This window comes from Scyliorhinus canicula, chromosome 20, assembly GCF_902713615.1.
Source record: "Scyliorhinus canicula chromosome 20, sScyCan1.1, whole genome shotgun sequence".
NCBI lineage: Eukaryota > Metazoa > Chordata > Chondrichthyes > Carcharhiniformes > Scyliorhinidae > Scyliorhinus > Scyliorhinus canicula.
The window spans coordinates 7,641,795-7,664,078 of NC_052165.1; the positions used below are offsets into that span (position 1 = coordinate 7,641,795).

The 22,284-nt window shown below is 46.3% G+C and overlaps 1 protein-coding gene across 3 annotated transcripts in view; it reads right to left on the reverse strand.

Moving 5' to 3' along the window:
- Positions 1–22,284, reverse strand: part of immp2l (inner mitochondrial membrane peptidase subunit 2) — a 619,736-nt gene that overhangs the window by 583,343 nt on the left and 14,109 nt on the right. For 2 of the 3 annotated variants that reach the window (XM_038780189.1, XM_038780192.1), the window contains exon 3: positions 17,175–17,278. In XM_038780189.1, the coding sequence (XP_038636117.1) occupies positions 17,175–17,278 (104 nt within the window). Of the gene's footprint in view, positions 1–8,466; positions 8,793–17,174; positions 17,279–22,284 lie in introns of those variants that run through there. The other variant, XM_038780190.1, reaches the window with a different exon arrangement.

The following is a 22,284-nucleotide window of genomic DNA, read 5'->3' on the forward strand; positions in this document are numbered from 1 at the left end:
ACCAAAAATAACAATAATATTAACAATCATAAACATTCGCCCCACCTCCATGAACAACACAGCATTTTAACAACAACGCAAATTAACACAATATAAAGTTACAGAATAGACACTAGAATAAGGAACATCCCCCCCCCCCGGGTTGCTGCTGCTATTGACCAAGTTACCTATCTTTGAGCCAGGAAGTCCAGAAAAGGCTGCCATTGTTTATAGAACCCTTGTATTGATCCTCTCAGGGCAAATTTGACCCTTTCCAATTTTATAAATCCCGCCATGTCACTGATCCAGGTCTCCACACTTGGGGGCCTTGCATCCTTCCCCTGTAGCAGAATCCTTCGTCGGGCTACTAGGGACGCAAAGGCCAGGACACCGGCCTCTTTCGCCTCCTGCACTCCCGGCTCTACCGCAACTCCAAAAATCGCGAGTCCCCACAATGGTTTGACCCTGGATCCAACCACCCTCGACACCGTCCCCGCCACCCCCTTCCAGAATTCTTCCAGTGCTGGGCATGCCCAGAACATATGGGCATGGTTCGCTGGACTCCCCGAACATCTGGTGCACCTGTCCTCACCCCCAAAGAACCTACTCATCCTAGTCCCGGACATGTGGGCCCGGTGCAGCACCTTAAATTGGATGAGACTAAGCCTCGCACATGAGGAATAAGAGTTGACTCTCTCCAAGGCATCCGCCCAAGTCTCGTCCTCTATCTGCTCCCCAAGTTCCTCCTCCCATTTAGCCTTCAGCTCCTCCACTGACGACTCCTCCACCTCCTGTATTACCTTATAGATGTCAGACACCTTCCCCTCTCCGACCCACACCCCCGAAAGCACTCTGTCCATCGTCCCCCGTGACGGCAGCAGAGGGAATCCTTCTACCTGTCGCCTAGCAAACGCCTTTGCCTGCAAGTATCTGAACATGTTCCCTTGGGGAAGGCCAAATTTATCTTCCAGTTCCCCCAGGCCCACAAACCTCCCGCCAATAAACAGGTCCCTCAATTTGCTGATGCCCGCCCTTTGCCACCCCCTAAATCCCCCATCCTTGTTCCCCGGGATGAACCGATGGTTGCCACCCAGTGGAGCCTCCATCGAGCCCCCTGTTTCCCCCTGATGCCATCTCCACTGTCCCCAGATTCTTAGGGTCGCCGCCACCACCGGGCTCGTGGTAAACCTCTTAGGGGAGAGCGGCAACGGTGCCGTTACCATGGCACCCAGGCTCGTACCTCTACATGACGCCATCTCCATTCTTTTCCACGCCGCCCCTCCCCCCTCCATTTACGCACCATTGACACATTGGCTGCCCAATAGTACCCCAGAAGGTTGGGGAGCGCCAGCCCGCCTCTATCCCTCCATCCTTCGTTGGTTTAATAAGCGCAAAAGGATCGGGGAGTTTTAAATGCAAACTACACCTGGTGCAATTTGGGTTTCTGAGATCTTTTGTGCTGCTTTAAAAAATATTATAGTACAAAGCCAGCCTCACCAACAACCTAGTCATGTCTCCCTGGATAAACTCGTCATGTTTCTGAAAGAGAATTCCAGCTAGGGCCACTCCCAAGCCCTATCCCAGCACATTGTGATCATGGCAAATTCACATAACCTGCACATGTTTGGGTGCAACAAAGCTAACAAAGACATTTTTAAAACTTTCTTTAAAAATTGCCAAGAAACAGACTATTCTATAGTATAATTAGAAATTATTTTGGTTCATTTGAAATCAGGTGAAATGAAAAATGAAAATCGCTTATTGTCACGAGTAGGCTTCAATGAAGTTACTGTGAAAAGCCCCTAGTCGTCACATTCCGGCGCCTGTCCGGGGAGGCTGGTACGGGAATCGAACCGTGCTGCTGGCCTGCTTGGTCTGCTTTAAAAGCCAACGATTTAGCTGAGTGAGGATTGGCAATACGATTATAATAACTTAACTTTAATGACGTCAGCTGTCATGTGATAACCGGCCGTATTAATCCAACTGTACCAAGTTACCCCCGTTACCAATAAATATTTCCTGAAACAAATTTTTAAAACTTACATTTTAAGACACTATCCAGTTGAACTGGGTCATGTTAGTGGATGGTCACACACAAATGAGTTTGTGCAGAAACCTGAGAAAATAGAACACTTTTCAAAATGAGAGCAAACTGCCCCCAGAATACCGACTGCACCTAAAGCAGAAACCCTTGGGGACTGGTTTAGCACAGTGGGCTAAATAGCTGGCGTGTAAAGCAGACCAAGGTAGGCCAGCAGGAGGGGTTCAATTCCTGTACCGGCCCCCCCGAACAGGCACCGGAATGTGGCGACTAGGGGCTTTTCACAGTAACTTGATTTGAAGCCTACTTGTGACAATAAGTGATTTTCATTTCATTTTCATTCATTTAATTTCTTTCATTGACCAGCATCTAAAAAACACAAAACCAGTGATATGGTAGCAACTTAGGGATCTGACTTCAGACCAGGCATGACCACGGGAAGCAGTTCAGGACAGAACCACAAAGCTGACCTCTTGTGTCTGGGTATTTCATAAGATTGGAACAACATCTAGGTTCATCCTTAAAAACAGCTGATTGCAATGTGCAGTAAGGTGGCTGTTAGACTGTTAGAATATTGGGTCAGAAAGACAATGCACAAATGGAACTCAAATAGTATCAATTCTCTTCCAGGTGAGGGAAATATACTATAGCAGGGGTTTTCAAAGTGGACATGTGTTGGGAGGGTTGCGAGGGATCAGTTACAGCGTTCCCACGGTGGTCATGATCGTGGGATAGGCGGTCAACAGCGACTACCGGCATAGTTATTGAAAATGGCCTGAGAAGTGTCAGTGTCACCTCTGTAAAGAGTTCCAGGGCCTCAGGTTAACAGCCTACAAAGAAGAAACTTAACACGGGAACAAAGCAGTATGAAGATGATTATTTGAGGTATGGTTTTGACAATGGTGACTGTGCAAATAAGGGTTCAAAGCCCGAGGCCAGGATTCTCCCCGCCGTGTCGGAGAATCGCGCCACGCCGCTCCGACGCCAGCCCGCCGATTCTCCGGCACAGATTCTCGGGCACCCGCAGGATCGTTGACGCGCCAGTTGGGGCCGTTGAAAGCGCGACCCCCCTCCCAAGGTACTTTTAATGCGGGTAACATCACGGAGCAGTGGTTAGCACTGCTGCCTCACGCCGCCGAGGTCCCAGGTTCAATCCCGGCTCTGGGTCACTGTCCGTGTGGAGTTTGCACATTCTCCCCGTGTTTGCGTGAGTTTCGCCCCGACAACCCAAAGATATGCAGGGTAGGTGGATTGGCCAGGCTAAATTGCCCCTTAAAGGAAAAAATGAATTGGGTGCTCGAAATTTTTTTTAAAAAGATACTTTTAATGGCGAATCAAGACCATTGTTATAAGCTGCAATCATGCTATTTAAGTAATTTCAATTTTGTTTCTTCCTGTGTTTAGCTACATTGATTATTTCATATCTCACATGTCTACCAGCCGTGACAACGGTCTTTGAATTATCCTCAACATGAAGATCGAGCACAAATTGGAAAAAATCAAAAATTAGAAGTATAATCAGACGATGTTTGCAGAGTCTTGGATTTCTAAGTAGGCTTACAAAACAGACCATGACTAAGCAATGAACTATCAACATAGTTACTGAATCCACATTTTAAACTAATCAGTTTGCAAAACAAGCTCATCAGTAAAAATGGTAAGGAGCACATATTTAATTGACCTCCCCAGAAAATGTTACTTGTCTAGAATCTAGAATTCTCAGAAGCCACATGATTCAGCTGTTTTGTTTTTCATCTGTGGACAAAAATTAACAATGACACCATTAGATGGAAAGCTACCATTTTCAAGACGACAGAGCTTTACAAAAGTGCCATAAATCCCAGCGCATAAATCGAACTGCTGTCGAAGGCAGTCACATTTTTCAGGTCCCAAAAGTCATGTTTTTATTATTTTTTTCCAATTAAGGGGTAATTTAGCGTGGTCAATTCACCTGCCATGCACATCCTTGGGTTGTGGGGGTGAGGCCCACGCAGACAAGGGGAGAATGTGCAAACTCCACACGGACAGTGACCCAGGGCTGGGATCGAACCTGGGTCCTCAGCGCAGTGCTAAATGTCATGTTCTTGCCAGTATTCAGTGTATAAGTCAATCTCCCCTTTTCAGCCATGATATGCAGGCATAGTCAGCCTCAATTTTTGCACTCCAAAAACGCATGTGTTACTTGTGGTGATATGCATTACTGTCAATACACAAGGGTTTAATGTAAATACATGTAGACTAGCTAGACACTAGAGGGAGCACCAGAGACATGGCACACAGACATTCATCCAATAGGACAGTAGGATAGGACACGACCAATGCGCATTTACGACACACACAGAGGTGACACTACCACAGGAGGGCATTACACCAACCCATATAAAAGGACACAGCACACATGATCTTCCTCTTTCCAGTGGTCAGTGTGTACACAGGGTTGATTTGAAACACATCACACCCACCACGTGGATTGTAGCAGACTGGTTCGTCAGTCTGAGTAGCTATAGCAGGATTAACAGGAGAGTCAAATCCAAGTAGGAGAATCGTTAACAGTTTAATAAATGTGTTAAAGCTATCTCCAAGTCTGAACCTTCCTTTGTCAGAGTGCACCTCAAGGAAGCAGCTTATGCTACGCCAAGAGCATAATGTACTTACTGGTACGTTATAACTGGATACAAGAGATTAAGCAGGTGATTCATGCTTGTGTAGTGAAAATGTGTGAATTTAAGACGCATTCACTCTTAGCATCGGTAACTAATGACATTTCAAAATGGTGATCTGCACCCATATCAATGGTGACAGTTCTGATTTATACTTGGCGTATCAGCCAATTCCTGCTTTTCAACGTAATTCTCTAGGCTTCAAAGGTTGACTTATATGCCAACACCCACAGCAACAATTTGCTGATACGAAAGCCAAATATAGTACTGTAGATATTAGAAATACAACAACTTAGGGGTTCGGAGTAACTTATTAACTTGGATAGACGACTGGATGATGGACAGAAGACAGAGTGTCGGAATAAATGGGTCTTTTTCTGGATGGCAAGACATAACTAGGGTTCGATCCTTGGGCCCCATCTATTTATAATCTATATTAACGGCTTGGATACAGGGATGGAAGGTTCTACAGCCACATTTGAAGAAGACACTTAAAATAGTGGGTCAGTAAGTTGCAATGAGGAAATAAGAATCTTACAAATAAATGGACGTAGATAGGTTAGGTGAGTGGGCCGAAAGGTGGCAGGTTGAGATTCACGTGAATAAGTGTGAGATCATCCGTTTTGGTCGGAAAAATGTGAAGACAACTTTTTATCGAAATGGGGAGGGACTTTGGGGTGCTCCGCTGCAGAGGGATCTGGGAGTCTCGCAGAAAACTTGCATGTAGGTACAGCAGGTAATAAAGAAAGTGAATGGAATGTTGGCCACGTCGTGTGCAAGACTAAATCTCATCTAGTTTGAAGTGATAGATAAGGCCCACGTGACGGTGTCCAGGATGAGTTGGTTTGTTTTAGGGGTGGAGGAGAGGCGTGGGAGGTGCGCGAGGAGGCCGGCGAACCATGTCCATATGTTTTGCACATGTCCGAGGACGAGGGGGTTTTGGATGAGATTTTCAGATATGGGGGGGGCGATTCACCAATATTGGGTCCAAGCATTTGCGTCGTCGTGAACACCGTCGCGTTTCATGACAGCGCGAACCAGGCCTGGTTACGTACAATTCTGGCCCCCATAGGGGGTCAGCACGGCGCTGGAGCGGTTCACGGGATCCTGCGCATGCGGTTGGGCCGCACTATCCTGCGCATGCGCGGGGGACGTCTTTAGCGTGCCGGCCCCGCCTCAAGATGGAGTCGGTGTTTAGGGGCCGGCCGCAATAGCAAGTGAGCCTGGGGGGGGAAGGGGGGGGGGTTTAGAGGCCAGCCTGCCGATCAGTGGGCCCCGATCGCGGGCCAGACCCCATCGGAGGCGCCCCCTGGTGAAAGAGCTCCCCTCCGCCCCCCCCCCCCCCCACAAGGGCCCCCCCCCCGACCGTTCCCGCAGAGTTCTCGCCGGCAGCGACCAGGGGTGAACGGCGCCTGCAGGACTCTGTCGGATCGGCGTAGCTGCTCAGCCCATCCGGGCCGGAGAATCGGCGGCTCCACTGAGTCCAGCGGCCCACGGCCGGCGCAAATGGCGGCGATACCCTGCACCTCGGAGAATCGCGTGCCGGGTTGGGGCGTCGTGGCACGGTTGCGGCATTTCTCCGGCCCAGCGCGGGGCTCGGATGTGTCAAAGATGTTGGGAGTAACGATAGATCAGAGTCCGAAGGTGGTAACATCTGGAGTGTCGGAGGATCCGGGAGTGCACGTGGGGAGAGAGGCCGACGTATTGGCCTTTGCCTCCCTGATAGCCCGGAGACGGATTCTGTTGGTCTGGGGGGATTTGGAGCCGGTGAGCGTAGCGGTGTGGGTGAGCGATTTTGCAGAGTTCCTGCACTTAGAGAAGATCAAGTTGGCCATGAGGGGGGCAGAGGAGGGGTAAGCACCTTCAAGGTGGAAGCTGTTTATCGATTTCTTTAAGGAGTATTGAGTTGTCAGCGGGGGGGGTTCTTATTTCCACTCAGGTTGGGGTAAAAGCAAAAAAGGGGTGGGGGGCAGGGGCCAGGGTGACAGCAGGTAGAGTGTGGGGTGGGGGGGGGGGGGGGGAGTTGCTTGGTGGGGGGGTGTAAGGATATTTAGGCTGTTTGCTGTTGCCACGGTTGGTTTTTATGTTGTTTCTTCTTTGTTATGTATATATTTGAAAATCCCTCCAATAAAATGTTTTTTAAAAAAATATATGACTGCATTTTGTGGATGGGCACTCCTCGCCCCAACATGAACCAAAGTAATTCAGCTCCAGCGGGAGAACATAGTCTCCCAAACAGAGAATCCAGACCTTCAATTCCACTTCCTCCTGTCTACAACTAACCATCAACAATCATGTGCAGAGTATGAGCTGACATTCCCTCTCCTTTCTCTTCCTTCTCCGTGGTAAAGTTCCTTGGCTATGTTCCCACATCATCTCTCAGATCAGCAATTGCCAGGCACGTAATGAAAGGCACAAATCTGCTTCCTGATTCTTGCTACACTGCATTTCAGCCTGAAAATTAATCACTTTAATCAAAACTTTCTTTCATTACAAAATAAATCCATCAAAATCAAGGAAAACCAATTCAGCAAGTTCGCAATAATGATTTATTATAAAGGGACTAGAGGGAAATCAAGACCAAGCATGGATTACCTGGTCCTGCACAAAGTGTAGTTTTGGAAATCAGTTCATCTTGGGCTTCAGTCATCTGCACTTCTCTGCTCTTAGCCTTCACAGCGCCAAAGGAGTAGATCTGCATTTCTACCGTGGACCTCTGATAAACAACACAGCAGGGCATAGGGAACAGACACACTGATCTGATTTGTGGGAGGCGAGACCTTCAGCACAGGGTTTACAGGCTGGCGACTGGTCCTCCCAACTCGTGTGGGCAGCAGGGCCTCAGGAAGCTCCAGTTTTTCTGTTGGGTGATTGCTCCTAGTGTCAGCCCTCCTGAAACAAGACCTCCTCCCCAGTAGCCATCAAGGTGGCTACCACTGGAGGGCCATCTGCTCGCCACCCCATCATTCTCTCCCCTTCCCTGGGCCTCCGCGTCACCCTTTCCCGCAAGGAGTGAAAACAGAGTTCCGAGTGTGAGAAATGGATTGTGTTGGCAGGAGGGATGGGAACCATTTGTGGAAATTGACCGAGAGGGCTGGCTGCGAGGTGAAAATGATCAGTGTCAGTGACAGCGCTAGTTGCTGAGGTAGGGATGTGAGCTGTGCTACGGTTGTCAGAGAGAACCATAGCTTTAAAAAATAAACCAGAAAGTACCGAAGTGCAAGATTTTGCGTTTTAAGCATTTTACTGTAACAAACTGAAGTCAACACAGATCAAATATTACTTTACAGGCGACTAATACACCACCTCAAGGATTTCAGCTGGCTCACTTCTCCCTGTCACACTAGGTCGGAGGTCATTGACTTAAGGAAACGCAATGCACCACAAGAAGATTAAGGGTAAGGAATTAGGACAAGGGTTGGCAAATTGGTTAGAAAGGACAAAAACAGCAGGGCACGAGTTAGGGGCAGATTTTTAAAGAAAATAGTTTGAATTGCATTGTGATGCCCAATATGGTTCAGTTCTGGGCCAATTGCGGCTCATGATGTACATATCACTATGTGTATATCAATAATTTGGACACATACCAAGGGTGCTATTTCTCTTTGAGCCAATCAAAAATGCGTGAAAGCAAAATACTGATATTTTGGATAGTCAGAAGCTTTTTCCCAGGCTGGAAGAGTCAATTACTAGGGGACACAGATTTAAAGTGCGAGGGGAAAAGATTAGAGGAGATGTGCGATTTTTTTTACACAGAGGGTAGTGGGTGCCTGGAACCCGCTGCCGGGGGAGGTGGTGGAAGCAGGGACGATAGAGATGTTTAAGGGGCGTCTTGGCAAATACATGAACAGGATGGTATTGGAGCGATACTGATCCCGTATAAAGTGTAGAAGATTTTAGGTTAGACGGGCAGCATGGTCGGCGCAGGCTTGGAGGGCCGAACGGCCTGTCCCTGTGCTGTACTTTTCTTCGGTCTTTGTTCTTTAATTTGACACGGAGAGTAAGGCTGAAAATCATGATGCAATAAGTCAGGTGAAAGTACACAGAAAATATAAGCTGCAGGCAAGAGGTTTGGTCCATTTGTGGAGATTTTTGGGTGGAAGCGGGAAGATCTGATAAAGAACAGCAAGAAATGCCTTGTAAGAACAGTAGCAGTATTAACAGTCAATAAAGGCGGGATAACAGATCGTGAAAACCTAATTCTACCTCATCTCAATAAATACTTAATTATAAATATCAGCACAGAGCAAATACAAGATTGACGGGACGTAGCTGACGCAGCAGTCTGAAAATGTCACCAACAATATTTCTAACAAACACTAATGATAAAGTAAAATGTCCTGATAAATGGAAATATGAATACAATATAACATGCTACAATTATCATAGATTACATTAGTCACAATAATTTTGAAACTCTAAATACAGCAGTTATTTCTGCCTAATCTGTAGCAATAACAGAAAGTATAATTGCAAAAAATCTTTAAACCATCATGCCCGTGCATTCCAAATTTAATTACCTTCCAGTCCCTGTCAATCTAGACATATTTTATTTTTAACTGACCTAGTAATTGCCTAAGTCGGTCATTTAACTTAATTTCTGTTCACATACCAGACAATACCAGTCCTTAGATTGAAGATCTTGCATTTACGACTACACCAGGGAACTTAATTTTTGCCTGTTTTGCCAGCCCATATCATTTAATCAGCTACACACCGCCATCTTGTGGTTTTAACACAGAACTTCAATCTCTTGTTGAAAACTCATGCAAATGAGAACTATAACAGTACAGTGTACAGAAATTGTGATCACCCTTGCCTTAAAAGACAGGGAAATTACATTAAATTACAGATTCACCAAACAGAGATAAAGAGCTAAATAATCACACAGAATTCGAGGTGGAACGCGCCAACTTTTTAAAACAAAATTTCGTCCAAAGACGAGAAAAGAAACTAACTTTTCCCAATTGGGTGCGTATGAGATTTAGTTCTACTGACATGACTCCATTCTGAAAATCATCATTACAAATCTATTAATAGTTTAACGTCGCAGAGACAGGCTAAAGACACACAAAGATTCACTTAGAAAGTCTCCTGGACAGGGGGCGGCACCGTGGCACAGTGGTTAGCACTGCTGCCTCACGGCGCCAAAGACCTGGGTTCAATCCCGGTCCCGGTCTGTGGAGTTTGCACATTCTCCCCGTGTCTGCATGGGGAGAATGTGCTCACAAACCAAAGATGTGCAGACTAGGTGGATTGGCCACACTAAATTGCCTCTTATTCACAGCATCAGGGTCCCAGGTTCCATTCCCACCTTGGTCAGTGTCTGTGCGGAGTCTGCACGTTCTCCCTGTGTCTGCTTGAGTTCCCTCCGGGTGCTCCGGTTTCCTCCCACAAGTCCCGAAAGTCGTGCTGTTAGATGAATTGGACATTCTGAATTCTCCCTCTATGTACCCGAACAGGCGCCGGAGTGTGGCGACTAGGGGATTTTCACAGTAACTTCATTGCAGTGTTAATGTAAGCCGACTTGTGACATTCAAGATTATTATTATTATTATTGATTGGAATTTATTTTTTAAATGTCTCCAAGACAGAAGCAAAAAATAGAAAGGGATGAGAAAATTCCAAGCTCCAACTCACAATAAAAATGAGCACTGCACAAAAATGTGTTATGAATTTAAGCCATTTGACCACATTTGCAGTCAATCACAGATTCCTATTGGAGTTTTCCTCAGGTATTTACGGAATGCTCCTGTTTTGTGTTGCTGACTTACTTATCTTCACAGTGAACGTGGGATTATGTTGCTTACATTCAAAGCATTTGGCAATGCTTCAGCTGGCAGCATTTCACAGCATCATCCTGTGGAGCACATATTTTATATCTGATGCACAGATAGTGCCTCATAAATACAGCGGATCATGTAGAGGCGTGGCTCAGTAAAGTGCAATCCCGTTAGATTCACACTAATCTTTTAGTTTGCAGCAATAAAATCAAAGGAAACAGTTAAAACGGTACAAAACAAACCCATTTACACTAATCCACTGCCCAAACTTTCAGTGCTATACCGTTATGTACTTCTAGTTGCACACACTTTGAGGCAGGTATGCAAACACTGAGTCAACTGTTCCTATTTGAATTTTCAACACGCATGCTAAAACGTTGCACGTCTGTCATTGTGGTTGTAAATTTTTGTCAGCAGCAAAGACTTTACAGTGGCATATTTCTAGGCCTGTGCAACGAGGGCCAGAAACAAAACGGTAGATCTGATGCAAAAAGCCCGTTGAAGGCATCCTTTACTTTCAAAGGCAACCTGTTCCTGAGTAAGCCACATAATGTACACCACAAGCCTGGGTGGTCATTGAGCTACACACAACTCTGTCGCCTCCCGCTTACATTTATGCAGCACCTCATTCCAAAAGTTCAAAGTTCTTCACAAAACAATTATTTTGTGGTATGGTTAATCGCGTAAACCAACAACATCAGGGTGACACAATAAATTCCAGCTGGAATATGCCATTTAATTTGATTTGATTTGATTTATTGTCACATGTACCGAAGTACAGTGAAAAGTGTTTTTCTGTGGCCGAGGGAACGTACACAATACGTACATAGTAGACAAAGAATAATCAACAGAGACATTGACAAATGGTACATCGACAAACAGTGATTGGTTACAGTGCGGAACAAGGGGCCAAACAAAGCAAATACATGAGCAAGAGCAGCATAGGGTGTTGTGAATAGTGTTCTTAGAGGGAACAGGTCAGTCCGAGGGGGAGTCGTTGAGGAGTCTTGTAGCTGTGGGGAAGAAGCTGTTCCTATGTCTGGATGTGCGAGTCTTCAAACTTCTGCACCTGGAAGTCTGGAAGAAGGCAAGACCTGGGTGGGAGGGGTCTCTGATAATGCTGCCTGCCTTCCTGAGGCAGCGGGAGGTGTATACAGAATCAATGTAGGGGTGGCGAGCTTGTGTGATACGTTGGGCTGAGTTCACCACACTCTGCAGTTTCTTGCGATCTTGGACCGAGCAGTTGCCATATCAAGCTGTGAAGCAGCCAGATAAGATGCTTTCTATGGCACATCTGGAGAAGTTTGAGAGAGTCGATGCAGACATGGCACAATTTCTTTAGCTTCCATAGGCAGTTGAGGCGTTGTTGGGCTTTCTTGACTGTTGCATCAACGTGAGTGGACCAGGACAGACTGTTGGTGATGGTGACTCCCAGGAACTTAAAGCTATCGACCATCTCCACTTTGGAGCCATTGATGCAGACGGGCGTGTGTGTCGTGCTGCACTTCCTGAAGTTGATGATCAGTTCCTTGGTCTTTCCAACATTTAGAGACAGGTTGTTTTCGGTACACCATGCAACCAAGTGATTTATCTCCCTCCTGTAGTCTGATTCGTCGCTGTTTGAGATACGGCTCATCGGTCGTATCATCTGCAAACTTATAGATTGAGTTGGAGTTAAATCTTGCCACACAGTCATGTGTGTATTGGGAGTATAGTAGGGGACTGAGCACACATCCTTGTGGGGCTCCGGTGTTGAGGACTATTGTGGAGGAGGTGTTGTTGCCTATCCTGACAGATTGCGGTCGGTTGGTGAGGAAGGCAAGGATCCAGCTGCACAGGGAGGGGTCAAGTCCAAGATTGCAGAGTTTGATTATTAGTCTTGTTGGGATAATGGTGTTGAAGGCAGACTGTAGTCTATGAACAGCAGTCTTACATAGGTGTCCTTGTTGTCGAGTTGCTTGAGCGTTGAATGTAGAGCCAGGGAGAATCCGCTCTGTATTCAACAAGGTTATGACTGAACTTTCACCTCAATTCCATTTTTCAGTATTATTCCCATATTTCTCAATTCCCTGAGTAGCCAAAATTCGAATGACTTCTGCCTCGAATATGCTCAAAAGTTGAGCATCCACAGCCCTCTCAGGGAAACAATTCCAGATCTACAACCCCGTGAGTCAAAATATTTCTCCTTATCTTCGTCCCAAATGGTCGACCCTTTATTCTAAGACTGTGGTCACTAGTTCTCGGCTTGCCAGCCGGGGAAACATTCTGTCAGCATCTACCCTGGCATTCCCCTGAAGAATTTTATCTGCCTCAATTAGATCACCTCTCATTCTTCTAAACTCCAGGGAATCCAGGCCCTTAGTTCACTCAATCTCACCTCATAAACAATCCCCTCATCCTAGGGAATCTCTAATGACCCTATGTTGCACTAAATGAGGTGTGTATTGCCAATGCTCTGTATGAATTAATACGCTTTTTAATGTTATTGGTTAAGAAGGGATTGTGGATCAGACCACTCAAAGGACTCCGAATATTTAAACAGTGTCATATGTTTGTAAAGATGATGTGGAGTTGCCGACATTGGACTGGGGTGAGCACAGTAAGAAGTCTTACAGCAACAGGTTAAAATCCAACAGGTTTGTTTCAAATCACTAGCTTTTGGAGCACTGCTCCTTCCTCGGGTGAAGGTGGGGGGGTGGGGGCCCGCTAATCGCGTTCATATGTTTTGGTCCTGTCCAAAGCTAGAGGATTACTGGAAGGAGTTTTTTAAGAGTAATTTCTAAAGTGGTACACGTGAAACTGGATCCGGGCCCCCGGGAGGCCATATTCGGGGTGTCGGATCAGCCAGGGTTGGAAATGGGAGCGGAGGCAGATGTTGTAGCCTTCGCCTCGTTGATCGCCTGAAGGCGGATCCTGATGGGTTGGAGAGCAGCCTCTCCACCCTGTGCCCTGGCGTGGCGGGGGGATCTGTTGGAATTCTTGACTCTTGAGAAGGTTAAGTTTGTACTGAGGGGAAGGATGGAGGGGTTCTACAATTCATGGGCATTATTCATTATGCACTTTCAAGAACTGGATAACATTGAACATTAGTTGGGGTGGGTGGGTGGGAGGGTTGAGGGGAGGGGGGTGGTGTGTGTTAATGGCGACTATGGGTGATCCCTAATTCCTTCTTGTCATTTGTTTGTGTGAACATGCGGGCTAATGTTTGGAATTTGGTGGGAGGATGGGATCGTTGTTATTGATATGGGGATTGACATATTTATTACTGATTATTGGTTATTGTTGGTGGGTGTAAATTTGGGAGAAAATGTGAAAAGCACAGTGCGGCAGGTGAGCCCAGGCAGTACTGCGACAGGGGCTTGAACACACAACAGCGTTTTGAACGCAATTGGTTCAAAATTGCGATTGGACGCGGGGCTGGCTCGGAGACGGAAATGTCAGCGCCGCTATCTGTCGGCCATCAAGAGGAGAACGTTTTTTCTGGTAACCGTAAATTTCACGACATTAAACAAAGATGCACCAAAGAGGAAGGGCACTTTGTGAGCAGCAAATCAAACCAAGACAGAAAGAAGAAAAAAATTACTTGCTTTAAATTCTATTTTCCGGCACACACATTGTCTTCTTAGTCATTGCTAAATTCAAGTCACGAGCCTGTTCAGCCAATAAATGGCTCTCAGGTTTTGACTCTGTGTCTCAATTAAGAGTGCAGCATAGAAAGCACCAGATCAGGTCAATTCTTTGTGGGGAGAAAATTAAACTCAAGTCAGTCAAGTGCCGTCTAATTAAATAGAATGGAGAAGTTTTATTTGAATTAGCATACTGGCATGTTTAATTTCTGTATCTACCAAAACATATAAATCAACTTCACTCCTTAGCACCACAAGCAATATCTCTACATGTCGGACTTCCCTTGAACACTGGTTCACAGCATCCTATCTAATTTATTCATTGACTGATTCAGGATCACTTAAGTGCCTCTGCCATCAGGAACTCAACATCCATATTCGAAGATGCTGATTCGGCATCACCTTCTGCTGCTTGGAGCAGCAGACACTCCACGGTCATTAGCGTAAAGGATGGGGCTAACAAGTGAAAATTCTGCACAATTTTCACAAAATATAGGCCGGTTTTAAACTACAATGACAACCTGCATGCGTACAGTTCGCCTTAACGTTGTGTTGCAAAGACCTGATTTCATCCGTTGCGTGTTTTAGAAAATAGCATGGTTTCGAAATTGAATTTTAAATGGAGCTAAATGGAAGCATTTAGTTGAAAGACTGGTGAACAGACCCGGGGTAATGAGATTTCAAAGGTTAACCAGTGTTCAGTTGAAAAGATTAGGGTTGGAAGTGAGAAAACTTAAACAATGGATGATCCGGGAGCAAGGGGGCTGCAGTTATTTCAATAAGTGATTGAAACTGTTTATGTGGTTCCCAAAACAAAGAAGCTAAAAGCACCGTTGTAAACAAAGGGATTTATTGGTGGAACTAGCGACTCTGGGGGGGAAGCCATTAACTCCATAATTCACACAGGTTAGTTTTGCAGATCTCAGGATCGAATGATTCTGAAGCAGAAAGTAAATTTCAGCTTTGAACATCTTGGGTATGCCACACTGTGACGGAGAAAGGTTGTAGGGATTTACCTGTGTTTATGCTGACTGAATCAAGCTGTTCAGCTTGGGAACAGATTTGAGGTGCAATTCAACCAAACTATTTCCAAGTGTCATTTTTTGGCCTGTTTGGCGGAGTGTTTCCCGCCGGATTTTCGGTGAAATCCACACTGGTGTTCACCCCTACTTAGGGCGGGATTTACTGACCACTCCACCGTGTGTTTTTCAGCGGGATCTACCTACCCCGCCATTGTCAATGGGACTTCCCAGTGACAGCACCCCATATCGTCGGGAAACCCGTGTGTCGTTGTGGGACCGGAATATCCCGCCAGCGAGAACAAATGGTAAATCCCTCCCACAGTCATGTCTTTGGGCCTTACGGAGTTTCTCCACGGTTTAGTCCACACTTGGAAATTATCTTCTTCAGCAGTGGGGAACTGAACTCCCGGCAAAACCGGCTCCTCAGAGATCGGGTGTCATCTTGAATGGGTGCCCGGATCCCGAAGTGAGCTTGGGGGTCCCCTACCCACAGACAATTCAACCCCCCCCCCCCCCCCCCCCCCCCGGCTCCACCACAAACACATGGGCATCACCCCCTCCCCAAGTGAGGAAACCCCGATATGGGGCTGCTGAGGGGACCGTCATTTTTCAGACCTCCGCACCCCCCTTTCAGGAACCCCACCCTTCACCCCTTGAAAGTTTGAGGCTCCTTCATACCTCCCCTTCACCACCCCCACCCCCCACCTTTCACACCCCTCATCCCCCTTTTATGGCCATGCCCCCCCCCTCAGGCCCCAGCCCATGGCAGTGCTACCTTGGCACCTGGTCACTCTGGCACTGCCACCCAGACAGTGCCATGTGCCAGGGTGCCATCCTGCCCTGCCCCCGACCACCTAGGGAGGTTTTCCTGGTTACTTGTGATCTTATATTTATATTTTCAGGACAGTAAAAACATCAAGTCACAATGTGCACTTCATACCATAGAACCATGGAAAAGTTACAGCACAGAAGGAGGCCATTCGGTCCATCATGTCCATGCCAGTCCAAGGGCACCCAGTTTACAGCACTTAAGGTGAAAATCCAGGTTTTTTTTGTTTATAAAGAGTTTAGGGTCTCTGCTTCCACCACCAACTCGTGCAAATTCCAGACAACCAATACCCTCTGCGTAAAAAAGTTCTTCCCCGTGTCCCCTCTACACCTTTTGCCACTTATCTTGAATCTATGTCCCCTAGTACGAGAATTCTCAACCAAGGGAAACAATTTTATCCTGTCCACTCTACCTCTTCCCCTCATAATTTTGTACACCCCAATTAAGTCACCCCTCAGCCTTCTTTGTGCCAAATAAAATAACCCCAACCTATCCAATCTCTCCTCGTAGCTACACTTTTCTAACCCTGGCAACATTCTTGTAAACCTCCTCTGCACTCTCTCCTGAGCAATAACGTCCTTCCTGTAATGTGGTGACCAGAACTGCACACAATGCTCCAGCTGTGGCTTCACCAGTATTTCATACAATTCCAACATAATATCCTTACGTTTATATTCTATACCTCTGCCAACGAAGGAGAGCATTCCATATGCTTCCAAACGAAGCCATGGAGAAGTACACATCATGCTTTGTTCCACCACAGCAGTGAGACGCCACAAGAGAACAGTAAGTTGGGTGATTTTCAAGAGAATATTAATGCAGTGCATTTCATTTAGGTTTCATGGTTGTCCCATTCAAAAAATGCCACATGGCCAAGAAAATCCACCGAGTACACAAAAACAGTTAGTGCAAAGCTAAGCATAAATTAATGTGCTGCTCTCTGCAATCTATCATTTTCCTAACTGGGTGACGTTTTATAATGAATCACAAGGAACAGACCCAGTCCAGCAAACAGAAGTTAACCAATCACAACAAAGTCAAAAATACTTAACAGTATGGCCCTTTTAAAGAATTCATTAATGAAAAATCTCAATGCCAGCCACAGGATTATACCCAAAGGTTAGCTTTTAAAACAAACACTGCAGGAGTAATGCAACTAATGCACATTTTCAAAGCCAGCAAGTGGTTCATAAAAATATACATTTCAGTGGAAACTACTAAATGTGTTACTTACACCACAGATACAATGTCTCCCCGCTGTACTTCATAGTTCCTCACACTCCATCGATTTAAAAGCACTATATCACATGTGGTTCCTCCGGGAGGGTTTAACGATGGCTAAAAAATCAAAAGATAGAAATGTTAAAGTCAGGAATTGTAACTTCCATTGCATATTGCCTCGTTGTGCCCGACTTCGTCTCGCGACTCTCGCCAGAGGCCTCGCGCCAGATTCACGCCGCTCAAAACACCTTGCGAGATATAATGAGATCTCGCGCAACGTCGCAACCTGTAACTCCGCCCTTGCTGGACGAGATCCAGGTGCTCATTTAAACATGACCGCCGTATTCTTCCAGGACCCGGGCACTAACGGCCTTGCCTGGGAGACCTCATGGTTTCCACAAACAATGGCATCAAAGGGGGCCCTCCCAGGCCGTTAGAGATCCCGGGTGGTCAGGCTCTGGGCAGAGCAGGACCTTAGCACTGCCACTGCCAGTGGCAGTGCTCGGGTGCCGGGCTGGCACTGCAAAGGGGCCCGGGTGCCACGTTGCCCTTGCCGGGAATCGGGCCCAGGGGTGCCTTGCCATTAAGAGGTGGGGTGAGGGTCGAGCTGAGGACTCCCTAAGAGGTACGTTAGGTGCAGTGGAGCGGTCCGGGGACTACGGTTGAGTGGCTGAGGGGCAGCATTTTTAAATAATCTTCCTGCACTGGTGAACTGAGTTCAGCAGTGCAAGAAATGTTGTAAATGTGGCCTTGGTGGCGTTCCTGGCTGAGGCCGAAGAAACAGCAAAGTCCCGCTAAATAGTATGCCGTTCTCGGCCAAGAAGCACCTGCTAAACACGCCCGAAACTGGACTCTGTTTTTGTACCGTTAAATTGCGCCGCAAATTAATATACAGTACTCCAGGGGTGGTCTCATCAGTGCCCTGTACAGCTTCAGCAAGCCTTTCTTACTTTAATATTCCATTCCCCTTGCAACCAAGGCATTTGCCTCATGTGCTGAACCTGCATGTTAACATTTTGCGATTCACATATGGGGCACCCAGTTCCAGCTCCCTCTGTAGGCAGCATTTGTCTACTCTCTTACCATTTAAATCATATTTTGCTTCTTTATTCTTCCTTGCAAAGTGGATAACTGCTCATACTCCCACGTTATGCTCCATCTGCCAAATATTTGCCCCACTCACTTAGCACAGCTGTTCCACGGGCAGGACAGACCCAGCAGTGGTAGCAGCACAGCGGTGTACGAGCAGGAGGGAGGGAGCAGCCCAGGGTGTCCTCAACATCAACTCTCGACCATACAAAGTGTTCATGGCATAAAATCAAACATGGGCAAGGAAGTCACCTACTGATTACCACATACTGTCCACCACCAACCCACATCCCCCTAAAAGGTGAACATCACTTGGAGGAAGCACTGAGGTTGGCAAGGATGCAGAATATACCCTGGAATGTACCAAGAGTGGCTCAGTCGCACCACTACAGACCAAAAGGCTACAGACCACTACAGACTTAATTCAAGATGGCGCCGGAGCAAGGCGACTTTGCAAGCTGTGCCCAGCATTCCCTCTAATTCTATCTTTTACTCTTGTTCTATGCTTCTAAAACTTCCTTCTAAATCTTTTAAGCACTCTAACAATGTTCTTATTCAATTACTAACAGATTTAGCGATCTTTAGGACCCTGGAGACACCTGAAACTGACGATACCAAAGTTTGAGGTCACGCACCAACCAACTCAAGAACAGCTTCTTCCCTACTGCCATCAGACTTTTGAATGGACCTACCTCGTATTAAGTTGATCTTTTCTCTACACCTTGCTATAACTGTAACATTATATTCTGCAGTCTCTCCTTCCTTCCCTATGTAAGGTATGCATTGTTTGTACAGCATGCAAGAGACAATACTTTTCACTGTACACTAATACACGTGACAATAATAACTCAAATCAAAGGATATAGGTGATGTGGGAACCAGCAAAAGGGAAAAACATACTTGACCTCATCCTCAGCAACCCGCCTGCTGGGATAGATTTCAAACAGGCATCCATGAGGCGCTGTGGGCCATCAGCAGCAGCACCTTTGTACTCAACCACAATCTGTAACTCTGTGGCCTGGGGTATCCCCCACTCTACCATTAGCACCAATTCAGAGAATCAACCCTGGTTCAATGGAGAGTGTAGGAGGGCAGGCAAGGAGAAACACCAGGCATACCTAAAAATGAGGTGTTAATCTGGCGGAGCTACAGCTCAGGACCACTTGCATCCCCACAACAGCCTAAGCAGCAAGTGGTAGACATAGCTAAGTAATTCCACAGCCAATGGATAGGAGCTAAGCTCTTCAGTCTTGCCACATTCACTCATGAATGGTGAATTAAACAACTAAATGTAGGAGGAGGCTCCCCAAATATCCCTATCCTCTATCCCTATGATAGGGGAGCCCATCACATCAGTGCCAAAGATAAGGCTGACGCATTTATACATAAGAACACAAGAACTAGGAGCAGGAGTAGGCCATCTGGCCCCTCGAGCCTGCTCCGCCATTCAATGAGATCATGGGCAGCACGGTAGCATTGTGGATAGCACAATCACTTCACAGCTCCAGGGTCCCAGGTTCGATTCCGGCTTGGGTCACTGTCTGTGCTGAGTCTGCACATCCTCCCCGTGTGTGCGTGGGTTTCCTCCGGGTGCTCCGGTTTCCTCCCACAGTCACAAAGATGTGCAGGTTAGGTGGATTGGCCATGATAAATTGCCCTTAGTGTCCAAAATTGCCCTTAGTGTTGGGTGGGGTTACTGGGTTATGGGGTTATGGGGATAGGGTGGAGGTGTTGACCTTGGGTAGGGTGCTCGTTCGAAGAGCCGGTGCAGACTCGATGGGCCGAATGGCCTCCTTCTGCACTGTAAATTCTATGATCTATGGCTGATCTTTTGCGGACTCAGCTCCACTTTCCGGCCCGAACACCATAACCTTTAATCCCTTTATTCTTCAAAAAACTATCTATCTTTATCTTAAAAACATTTAATGAAGGAGCCTCTACTGCTTCACTGGGCAAGGAATTCCATAGATTCACAACCCTTTGGTTGAAGAAGTTCCTCCTAAACTCAGTCCTAAATCTACTTTCCCTTATTTTGAGGCTATGCCCCCTAGTTCTGCTTTCACCCACCAGTGGAAACAACCTGCCCGCATCTATCCTATCTATTCCCTTCATAATTTTATATGGTTCTATAAGACCCCCCCTCATCCTTCTAAATTCTAACGAGTCCAGTCCCAGTCTACTCAACCTCTCCTCGTAATTCAACTCCTTCAGATCTGGGATTAACCTAGTGAATCTCCTCTACACACCCTCCAGTGCCAGTACGTCCTTTGCAACAAGTCTTCAGCCAGACATGTCAAGTGGATGAACCAGTCATCCCAAATGTCCCAAAATGCCAATTCTATTAACTTCACATGATCTCAAGTTGACCCTGGATACTGTGGAGGTTATGGGCCCTGACAATATTCCAACAATAATACTGAAGACCTGTACTCCAGAACTAGCTACACTCATAGCCGAGCTTTTCCAGTACAGCTACAACACTGGCATCTACCCAACAATGTGGACAATTGCCCGGGTATGTACTATTCACAAAAATCCAACTTGGCCAATTACCAGCCCATCAGTCGACTGTCGATCATCAGTGCAGTGATGGAAGGGGTCATCAAAAGATATAAGCAGCAGCATGTGCTTAGCAATAACCTGCTCACTGTCGCTCAGTTTGAGTTCCGCCAGGGTCACTAAGCTCCTGGCCTCATTACAGCTTTGGTTCAAATGTGGGCAAAAGAGCTGAACTCCGAAGGTGAGGAGTGACTGCCCTTGATATGAAGGCAAGCATTTGACAGAGTACGACATCAAGGAGGCCGAGCAAAACCAAAGTCAAGAGTCGTAGGGTTGGACTCAAACCTAGCACAAAGAAAGATGGTAGTAATTGTTGGAGGTCAATTATTTCAGCTCCAGGTCATCACTGCAGGACGATGGCCCAACCATTCCAGTTGCTTCATCAATGACCTTCCTTCCATCGCAAGGTCAGAAGTGAAGATGTATGCTGACTATTACACAATGTGTAGCACCATTCGCGGTCTCTCAGAAACCCAAGCAGAACATGTACAAATGCACCAAGGCCTGGACAATACCCTGGCTTGGGCTGAAAGTGGCAACTAACATTTGGGCCACACAAGTGCCAGGCAATTACCATTTCCAACAAGAGAGAATCAAAGTGAATGCAAAATGCAATCATGTTATGATCACTGTTATCTACAGGCTCCTTTACTTCCAGATCAAGAATTAATCCTCTCTCCTTGCACATTACCAGGTTTAGAATCACCTGCCTTCTGACTGATTCCAGAATGTGCCGCTCGAAGAAACTGAACACATCTTTAAGGATACATTTGCTAATCTGATTATCGCATATATATGTTGATTATTATCACTCATCATTATTGCTGTACCTTTCTTCCAAGTCCCAATTATTTTTATTCTTGTGTACCTTGTCCCCCGGTTACTGTTAGGGAGCATATAAACTACACCCACAAGTGACTTCTTATCTTTACTTATTTATTATCTATAATTAAACTAATTCAATGTCTTGAGCTTTAGAACTAAGGTCATCTCTCACTATTGTACTGACATCCTTAGTTTAACGGTACAGCTCCCTCACTTTCCTCAGTACTACATCTACTGGCCTATGAATCAAAACCCATTCTTCCCACAACAATCTTTGCGGCATGCATTCAACTCCCTTATGTTATTTATCCTACATCAATTCACTTGTGACTCAGGGAATAATCCAGAGATTCGTTAGTACAGAACTTGAATATTGATGAAAAAAAGAGACATGCTGTTGAAACTTTTCATCTTGCACTCATCAAGACAGTTTATACTGCATGGGAAGAGGCAGCTGCTGGTTGGCAAGCGGACTCTGATTTGTAGAGGTGTTCCCATGGAGAATGCACCAGGAAATAACTGCCAAGATTTAGATTAAATTGAAACCAAGCAGGTCGGCTTTGATTGATCAAGATAGTGCATGGGGTATTAACCAGGGAATGGCTGTTCCCCCAAACCTTTGTTTAGTTGAAAAAGGCGCAATGCACAGG